Below are 10,067 nucleotides of genomic sequence, written 5' to 3' on the forward strand. Positions count from 1 at the left end.
TCCATGGTCTGGACTGAAAAGGTGTCTGAATGATAGTAATCCTGTTTCATTCAATTTATGACATGTACATAAATAACCACAACTTTGCAGAAGAAAGTGATTAAAATTAACCCAGCACTCTAGCTGTGACAATTATTTGATTGCAGAACTCGACTGCCTATGCTTTTACTATAGCTCATACATAGATTTGATGCAAACTTGACAATGTCCCCGTAGAACTAGGATTTAAATAAACTAAATTGTGCCTACTATTCACATATATTGCCCAGAGTACTTAAATGTATCAACCATAGCCAAAGATTAATCAGTTTTTGGCTAATGGTAATTTTCCAGCCTGAACATGAGCTTCCTATGTGACTTAATTTTTAGAATGCATGAGTCCCCAGGTTATGTGTAAAGGTGTTGTATATGTAACTGCTTAATTTTTGGAACTGCACGGCATGTACCATGAAGCACAATGACTATCATCACATATATCTACACTTTTATATCTACGTTCAATAATTCCTATGTGGTCTTCTTTATAAGTATTTCTTGTAAAATTTGAGTGAAGGTTGTTGTTAAGTCTATGTCCTTGTTCTGTGTTTCTTTTTTTCAGCCTATTTTTATGTGGTTTGTCTTTTTGTAAATGTGATACGACTTCTGAATAAAATGTATGAGTCTGTTATGTTTGTGTCTTCTTCACTTAATCAATTTGATTATTTTATCCCATTCAAATTAGCAAACAGCTAAGTCATCTAGACAAGTCGAGAGAAGACATGCACCTAGAAGTGAAACCACATTACATTGAAAGCACATTTAGGGGCTATCTTTTAATAGTCAGTATGAACAGGACAAATGATTACAGCAAGGAAAATCTCTTTCTGTGTTCATGTGAGCACCTGACTGTTGTTTTTAGGACAGACTTGAAAAAATGGAAACCTTTACCAAGATCCAATGTATGAATCTTTCGAAAATGCACTTCTATGGCTGGCAACCATATGGTTTGGTTTTTTTTTTTAAATGTCACCATCGTGTGGTGAACTTTTGCCACTACATTACATTAAATTTTGTTGCCTTAAACTATGGATGTATTTTAAGAGCTGGATACCAAACCAAAAATGGTGCCTGTTCGATTTGCTCAGCTGGTGCATAGAGAAGGGTCTAGCTTCAGTCTTGCTGAGTCATGCTAACCATGCACAACACTACATGACAAACTGTGTAAGTCACAGATTTTTAAATTGCTTTAATCGGCTCAAGGAAAACCTGACTTCAATAAAACCTCCATGGATCAAAACTTTACTGACTTTGCAATTTGAGGTGTCCTGTCAACAGTTTTACAGACATCTCTTATACAATGTTAATCAGCAATTTTTTCTCAGTGGCCACTTGCAGTATTGCAGTGAAAAATGTCCCTGTGGCCCAACCATAGACTGTATAAAAGAAAGGGCCCAACAAGCATTTTTGTCCACAGACCACCATTATAAAAGAGATGTCTGTTTCCGTATGAGTTTATGGTTTCACAGGTCAGTTTGAGGTTGTAAGTCAAGTTGTTGTAATTTTCACTGTTGTTTAGCTTGTTGAGCTGTTAATATATCACTTTATTAAGTTCTAATATTTTCTCAGGGGATACAGTAACCATTTACGCCTATTTGAATTTTCGGAGTTTTTAGAACTGTGAGGAGCCACTGGTGTGCGTGAGACCAGTCGGTTAACTAAAGTCATAAAGCACGTGTCAGCAGTGTTTCATAATAATGACTCTTACCAGGAGGGACACACAAAAGTTCCACAATGTGAGTTTAAACTGTTTGCTTGAAAAAAAAAATAGAATTAGCGTTAGCATTATCATAGTTAACCATAGACCGTAACTTCACTATGTTATCCAAGTTAGCAGCTAGCATTAAGGTTTTGCTGCAATCAATTATACTCAGAATTTAATTACCTCCACCCGTCCAAATATAGTGACTACGGGCTTCAAACCTCCTAAGGTAAGACAGAATTTTGCATTTTAAGCAAATATACAACTTTGTATAGTGGTCGTGACGTGACCCATTTGACATCACATGAATACAAAGTTCTTTCATAACACACCTCTATGATTGACATTGCTCGAGGTTTAAATACCGTCAAATCCTTGACAAGAACTCGGTCTCCCATCATGCACTGGTGTAAAAAAAAAAAAAAGTTACGTGACGACGTTTTTTCAACGACTGTTGATGACGTTGGCAGGCAACGCAAGTCAGTAGCTGAGTGGTGTTCACGGGAGGAGGAGTACCTGCAAGGATAATATCATTTTCTCCGGCAACCTGCTGTCCAAAAACAGAAGAAGTGTAACACAAACGAATGAAGCTGAGGTAGTTTGACAAACCTGTGAACTAGACGCGAATTAATGCTAGTTCGGAAGCGTCTCCGTCATTGTTTTGAAGGCCAGTTGCTAGTTACGGGGAATCCTCGGGCTAGTCCGGTAGACACCGGGCCGAGAGAACGCAGGGGACCTGGACTGGATCGTGAGCTGGTTTGATCGATCAGAGTTTTTTGGGTTTTTTTTTTACCAATCTCGTACTCAAACGAGGACGTAACCTCTCCTGCTCCTCGGTGGCGCACATAAATCAGCGTCAACTCAAAGACACTTTGAGCTAGACAACTAGCTAACGTTAGCTCTCCTGTGTTTACAAGCTAAACTCAGCCGATATCCTCTGAAGAAGTTGGCACTTGGGTGTATTTGTTTCAGTCAAGGTTTAGAAAATTGTGCTACTACCACCTGCCTGTTGGCTAGTATTATTATTATAGTATCTACACCGACTGAAGGTCGCCAGCTAGGCTAACGTTAGATCAAAAGGTCTCCTAGCTAAGGTTATCACTTCTTCAGTCTTATCTACTGCAGCCCAAAGTTTGTTACCTTGTCGGACTGTAAGAATCAGCCCAGTTGTTTGTTTCTTTAGCTCTTTCAATGTCAAACAAAGGTGAATATCTTGTAAAAAGTTGAAGTCACAGAGGCAGCAAGCCCTAGCTGAGTTACTTACTAAAGCTGTCTTAAACCAGTTGACAGTATCCCGGATGAAGGCTCACAGAGAAGTGTGGATTGTGATGCTGTCAGGACTCCCAGGTGTTGCCTGTTTTGTTTGGCATTAATAATTTCACACCAACATTTAACCTGCAACAGAAGCAACTGGTTTTTGAGCTAATTTGCTCAAGAAGGATCCTCTCCAAAACAGATCACCATGAATCGCTACCTGCCTGTGGCACGACAGCACTTCCTGGCTGCCCTTGCCAGCACCAGTGTGGTGGTAAAGTCAATAAGTGCTGTGGTGGTTCTCCTGTACCTGCTGGCATGGGCTGTTGACACTCCATACGCTCTCGGGGTGACCCCGGGGTACCTATTTCCTCCAAACTTCTGGGTGTGGACACTGGTGACTCATGGGGTGGTGGAGCAACATGTATGGGGCGTGGCAGCTAATGTTGGGACAGTTATGGCCTGTGGACGCCTGTTGGAGCCTTTGTGGGGTGCTCTGGAACTCCTGATCTTTTTCGCAGTGGTTAATGTATCTGCAGGACTCCTGGCAGGTCTCTCCTACCTCCTCACCTATGTGGCCACCTTTGACCTGGATTTCCTCTTTGCTGTGCGTGTCCACGGGGCAGCCGGATTCCTGGGAGGCGTCTTGGTGGCTCTGAAGCAGACCATGGGGGATACTACAGTGCTCAGAGTGCCACAGGTGAGGCAAACACAACAAAAGTAATTTCTGTTCTGCATTGCTACATAATGGCAGGGTTATGCACCTCTATTGAGCTTCTAAATAATAGCAGACCTGCAGATCTCATACTCTAACAAATAGCCCTCTTTCTTGTGACTTTCAGAGGTATTTCCTTCAGTTGAGGGCGATTACCTTTAAGGCTAAAATTGGGGTGTAGCTGTGGAAAATCTTGTTATGTGTGTTTCATTCCTCACCAGCATTGCTGACACCTAAGAAGAAGACTATGGTCTCATAAACAAACTACAGCCTTCAAATTGACAACTGAATTGATTCAACACCTCTTACAGTCCGAAATACAACAAACTTATTCATCTTAACAAACTGGTATCTACTGCAAGGCTGTTATGTAGGAAGTTCTGATCATGTTATTGTATTCTGCCATATAAGCCAGTAGTTTACAGCACAGACTTGTTTGAGCTGTGAAGTATTTGCTCTACTTGGCCTGCGTCGGCTGTTTAGGAATATGGTTCTCTTCCAAATTTGGTCTACAGTGAGATCTGTTAATTTACATTTTAAAATGTAATCAAGAGCAACATATTTAGTGTCCAAATAATAAGTTTTTTAGTTTTTTGTAGTTTTTCTGAAGCACACTGCACAAATGAGTAACATATTCATAATACAGGCCACTCAACCTTAGCTGGCATAATGTTTGCTCGTAATGAGTTTGCGTAAAATTGGGTTACTTCACTCTAATCTCCCTCAGCTCAGCTGAGAGTGTTAGGAACTGTACTCAATCAAAAAGCTGGTAGATCTAGAGTATGTTGCAACATAACCAGCTATTTTGGTGTTCCAGTTTCTGAATCTGGCTCATTTAAGTGAATCATGGGAATTAGAGGCCATGGTAGTCTATAGACAAAATTATAGCTGCCTGATCCTTTTCATACACAACAACTAACATCTGTCTCTCTCTTCTATCTTAGGTAAGACTCAAAGCAGCACCAGCTTTGGTCCTCCTCCTCCTGGCCTTACTGCGTCTCTCTGGACTGCTTGAGAACTCAGCACCCCTTGCCGCGTACAGCTATGGCACCTTGTCTGGCTGGGTTTACCTGCGTTTCTACCAGAGGCACAGCCGGGGCCGTGGGGACATGTCGGACCACTTTGCCTTTGCAAGTTTCTTCCCCGAAGCTCTGCAGCCTGCCGTGGGGCTGCTGGCGGGGCTGGTCCATGCGGTGCTGGTGAAGTTGAAGGTGTGCAGGAAGATGGTGAAGAGATACGACGTGGGAGCGCCCTCCTCCATCACAATCAGCCTGCCAGGGACGGACCCACAGGATGCAGAGAGGAGGAGGTGAGTCAGAGCAAAGAAGGAGGAGTCGATATATTAGTGTGCCTTGACATTCAGTGTCTGATGCTGGGCAGTTAGTGTTCAGATGAATGACCTGTTGCATAAAAGCATCTCTCTGTACCATTAAACACAAGTGGTAAAGTGCCTTTAAATGGTGCAAAGAGGAGGTCCTTATGAGTATTTAATTACTGTGATAATTCAACTGGAAGAGTCAAGAGTTGCCATTAGACCAGAGTGAACCTCTACCTCGTGTAATAATATGAAAGCATTATCATCAGAAACTCATCTTGTTTAATTTAGAATGCATCCAAGAATCAGCAGAGAGAAATTAAATACACGTGCATAGTTCATGAAAAACAGCAGTCGGAGAGGAGACACAAAACCTGTGTTCTTAGTTTTATTTACTCAGAGGAGGCTTGTGGAGCCGACGTACCCTTTTTTTAGTTCTGCTCTTCAAACAGTTCACACATGTTCATGCCTTCGCTCTAAAACCCACAAAACCCGTACGCATGCTCACAAACAAAACACACTTTCAAGCTGTCGGTAATTATTTTACCTCCTGTTCCATTGTCTAGCAGACACACCACCAAGCTGTCACAACGTGTCAGTTACAGTTGGGTGTCATTGGACACACACACATACACACACAGAAACTTATATATACACATATAGACTGTATCATGTAATTGTCAAGGATCATTTTATATATTTAAACACATATAGAAATCCCTTTGAACATCGGTGTTTAATGTGTAAAAATGCTTTTATAAGTGTAACTGGTTGTTTTTATATTTTTATCCAGCAGTAGGTTGTGCTTCATTATGTTTCAGTCTGTATCACTACTCGTCTCGTTGGTTGTGTTTAATTCTTCCAGTATGACACACACATCAGCTAAAGCTGGCATGTGAATGAGGCTAAGGCCTCTGTTGGATGTTTGGTTTTGATCAGCTGGTGATTTAGAGGTTTTCCCTCTGCTGAAGCGTGATCAACCCTGTGGAGATGATTTATAAAGTGGTGCTAGTAGTACTTCCCCAGTAGAAGTGGAGAAATTGAATTAACAAATGAGTTTGAATTAGACTGTATTGTTTACCTGCATTTTTTTTCTATCAAATAATTATTTATAGATACTTAAATTATGAATTCATACCTTTACTAAACTGTTATAATTATTAATTATTAATTAATTATATAGGACACTTAATCAGCATTAAGTGTCCTACACAGAATGATTTTCAAAGTGTTGCAAAGAGTGTCAGTTTACCGGGAAGATTTGAAGCATAAGTAATGTCATAAAAGTACAACTTGAAAAAAGTTCAGATTAATAGATGGTCTTGGTTCAATTTGGGTCATAATCATCCTCTCACTTTTGGAATTACAGTTCCCATAATAATGCCATGGGGAATGTAAACAGAAAGTATAATGTTTCATTAAATTCAGTGAGTTAACTTGTTAACTATTTTGGCAAATTGGTGTGATTAGAAGTATGCCAAATTAGCTATTATCAGTTACTGGTTGCAAAGTACCCATAAATGTACCAAAAGTTATCACTGAATACTTAAGGAAACTTATGTGATGATTTTAAGTTTATATGGAATGTCTTTTTTTTCTATGATTTATCCCTGGGGCAAGTGTAAGTCACACTCAATCGAAAAGTGGATGTTATGTCTGTTTGTTCACATGTGACTTAGTTTTGACTCTAAAAGAGTACGTGTTTTAATTTACAATGCACCGAAACACTCAAAAGCAGACTAGTTGTTTTGGACAGCTGTACTTCCCTCCAGCATTAATGAAAAACATCTTTCTCTCCTTCCTCCTTCTCCCAGACAACTGGCCCTTAAGGCTCTGAATGAGCGTCTAAAGCGTGTGGAGGACCAGTCCGCCTGGCCCAGCATGGACGACGAGGAAGACGAGGACGAGGACGAGGTCAGAACTGACACGCAGCCGCTCCTCCCAAGTGGGCCTTCCTCCTCCGTGACGAGACCAGCGGGGGGACCTATCGGCATCTCCCTCTCCTCCACCTCCTCATCCTCAATGTCACAGAGCGGCGGTGCGCAGCCCACAGGCGGCACGCAACACCCAGAGTCGAGCATCATTAGCTTCGAGGATGCACCTTCTAGATCGTAACCAATAGAACGCACGTGTACAGATCGGCACACTCTGTCCGGTGTCACTGGCAGGTCTACTAGTGCATCCAGCGTCCCTGACTAGTGTAAGACTATATTCAGTGACGGCGATTAGGCATACACTCGATATCGCGCACACACAAACACACACATCTTTGAGCAGTTCATACACACGAGTGCGCTCACAAACACTCTGTCAATGTCATTGTGAAGCCCAAACAGGTGGTAACTGTACAGTGCTTTCAGTTCAGACATGTTGGTTGTAAATGCTCAGTGTAGTCGGGCAAACCTGACACTTAATTCTTCTCTTCCTTCTCGCATACGACCGAAAGTCAACCAGAAATTCTGTCTTATCCGAACTCGATCCCAACTTGCTGAGCTCTGTCCACTGCTTCGTGTGTCTCTTTCTCTTGCTTTCTAAATAAATAACAAAAAATAGGTGTACAATTTTTTTATCTTATTTTTTGTAAATCTTTTATTTTTTTCGGAGCAGATGTCAGAGACTCGCTCCGAAAATTCTTGATTCCCGATGAAAAAGGCTGACTCTACACGCACCGGTTCGATAAGCGCCAAGAAATATGTGCGCACGTGAGATTAGCTTTTGGGGTCACATATTGTGCATCTGTAACCTGGTGTGTAACAGAGGAAGAATGAGAGCTTGCACTCAGCGCCGACTGCTGGAGCGAAGGAAAGAAGCTGCTGCAGGTCAGTCCTGCTGATGAACTGTAATACAAGACTTCAAGATTTGAAGCAGTACCAGATTTAGGGGGAAAAAAAGGATATTCTGGACCAGGTTCATTTGCCACCTGTTGTCTCTCTTGGGACAACAGGCAGAAAAATCAACTTTGTACCCTTTTTTTTTTTTTTTTTAATCCCTGGGTTGTGGATAACTTGTTTTTTTCCCTTCAAGGTCTGTTCATCGGTAAAACAAAAACAACTTCCTGTGCACTAACATTAGGACATTTTAATGATGTTACATTAGTTCACAGATCTGTTGATTATGATGATTTCTTTTTTCTTGTTTTATGGGTTAAAGTGATATTTTTAGGTTAATCCCAGACCTAATCTTGGAGTATCATCCTGTTCTATTTCACTTCTACCTTCTAGGATCCGGAACGATACGAGAATCAGCAATAGCTATTTAATTATCTAAGCGCTCCTACAGAGAGAAGTGGTCAGTGCCCGTCACGGTTATGTTAGTCATTTGGCACCATTACAAATTTGGAGAAGTGATGGAGTGCATGAGGGCAGTGAATGGCCTTGTTTTTATGTTATAAAATGACTGAGATTGATGAGCTGCAGATTCAGAGGTTGTATATGTTCTTGTGTCAAACTCTGCTCTGATTAGTTGAATCTCAGAGACTGACCCATGAGGATGAATGACTCCATAGGTGGAGGACGCTTGCACTGATCAGTAGTCAGCCTGGCCGAGGTTTCATCACATGCAACATGGAGCATCTTTCATTCCTAGAGTCACGGTGCCAAGCAGGGGCCACTGCTGAATAATTTGATGGTGAGGTTGATAGGCAGATAGATAGTTTCATCTCGAACGTTCCATGAATTCATGGCAGCCCCCAAAAGGTCAGCGAGTCATTCGTTTTGTAGACGGTCATCAATTCAGACGTCACAGTCCGTTACGGTAACAGTCACATTACTGAATGCCCAATTTCCCACCTGTCCTCGCTGATTCAAGTCAGCTGCAGCCAATAAACTATACTCAGATGTTGTGATCACAGTGACAAAAAGCTGCTAATTTATTTTTAAACCTGTGATCACAAGTTAGAGAATGTCTCCAAATGAAATGAGCATTTTCACATATTTAACAAGGAGGATAAAGCACGTGAAGTTCACATGATCCCTCACCCCTTAAAAGTCGCTTCAGTGTGTGATCTGGGAATACCAGCCCACTTTAAATTAGATGCAGATTGTTCCTGGTCTTACAGATGTCGTATTGTCGTAGGGAGCCAATGCCTTAATTTCACAAAACATCTCGGAGAAAAAATCTGATTGATGGTCACTGCTGTTTGGTATTGACACTTTATTAATTACCTCAGCAGGCTCTCGCACAAATCAGAAAGATATAGAGGAGATTTGCAAATGAAGAATTTGAAATTAGGCAACAAAACAAAATGATTGCAGTATATAAATATGTTGTTACATATTTAATCCAAATATAGAGTTACTTTTTGTTCCTATTTAATATTCTCATGTTTGTTTTGTGACAGATAATCCTGCAGTGGCCTTAGTGATCATTGTATTTGCCACTGACTAAGCAAATATCATTTTGAAAAGAGACCAAAATCATCCAATCACATGTAACTAAAGGCACAGTGAGTCATGTATGGCCTTTATCACCCTCCATAATTAAACAGTAGATATCAACAAACATCCTCCTCCACTTCCTAGCAGTGGTGATCTATGAATTGCAAAGGCAGAGTCACAGTTCACGTAGTAGACAGCCAACAGAAATATCCTTCATCAAGAAGACTGTAAAATTAGAGCTTTTCTTTTTAATTTGGGGAATTCCAAATCTGAGCACCCAAAGAAGTTCATTAGTGTCCTTTTTTTTTATCCCGTAGAAATGCAATGAAAGAAATGTGTTTTTATTCATATGTGTGGGGAATTTGTGGAATTTGTCAAATAGAGGAGAAAAAAAAGGTTGGAAAAAATGCAGGGTTATGGTGTAAACATTCAGCCCACAGACTCAGTGTCCTGAGCTGAACTTGGCAGACACATTTTATAGTGTCTTTTTTGAAGAGGAGCATTGCAGGATTGGCCCTTTTTTTTTTTTTTTTTTTGCTTTTTTGACAAATGAAAAGCAGAAAACGTGCTACATGATGTGATGTGCATAATTGTGGGATAAGCTAAAGATATGTAGGGGCCTGAAATGATGTCCAGGCTTCTATAATGAGTCCAGTTTAGCAACATGCT

General features: G+C 40.9%; 1 protein-coding gene across 1 annotated transcript; it reads left to right on the forward strand.

Annotated features, from left to right (window-relative positions):
- The first annotated feature begins 2,863 nt into the window (after positions 1-2,863).
- Positions 2,864-7,992, forward strand: tmem115 (transmembrane protein 115). The gene is made up of 3 exons (XM_053318233.1): positions 2,864-3,692; positions 4,652-5,016; positions 6,837-7,992. Exons 1-3 carry the CDS (start codon positions 3,201-3,203, stop codon positions 7,135-7,137), a joined length of 1,158 nt encoding a protein of 385 aa, XP_053174208.1. The 5' UTR covers positions 2,864-3,200; the 3' UTR covers positions 7,138-7,992.
- The last annotated feature ends 2,075 nt before the right edge of the window (positions 7,993-10,067 follow it).

Source organism: Scomber japonicus, chromosome 4 (genome assembly GCF_027409825.1).
Source record: "Scomber japonicus isolate fScoJap1 chromosome 4, fScoJap1.pri, whole genome shotgun sequence".
In the NCBI taxonomy this organism is placed as follows: Eukaryota; Metazoa; Chordata; class Actinopteri; order Scombriformes; family Scombridae; genus Scomber; species Scomber japonicus.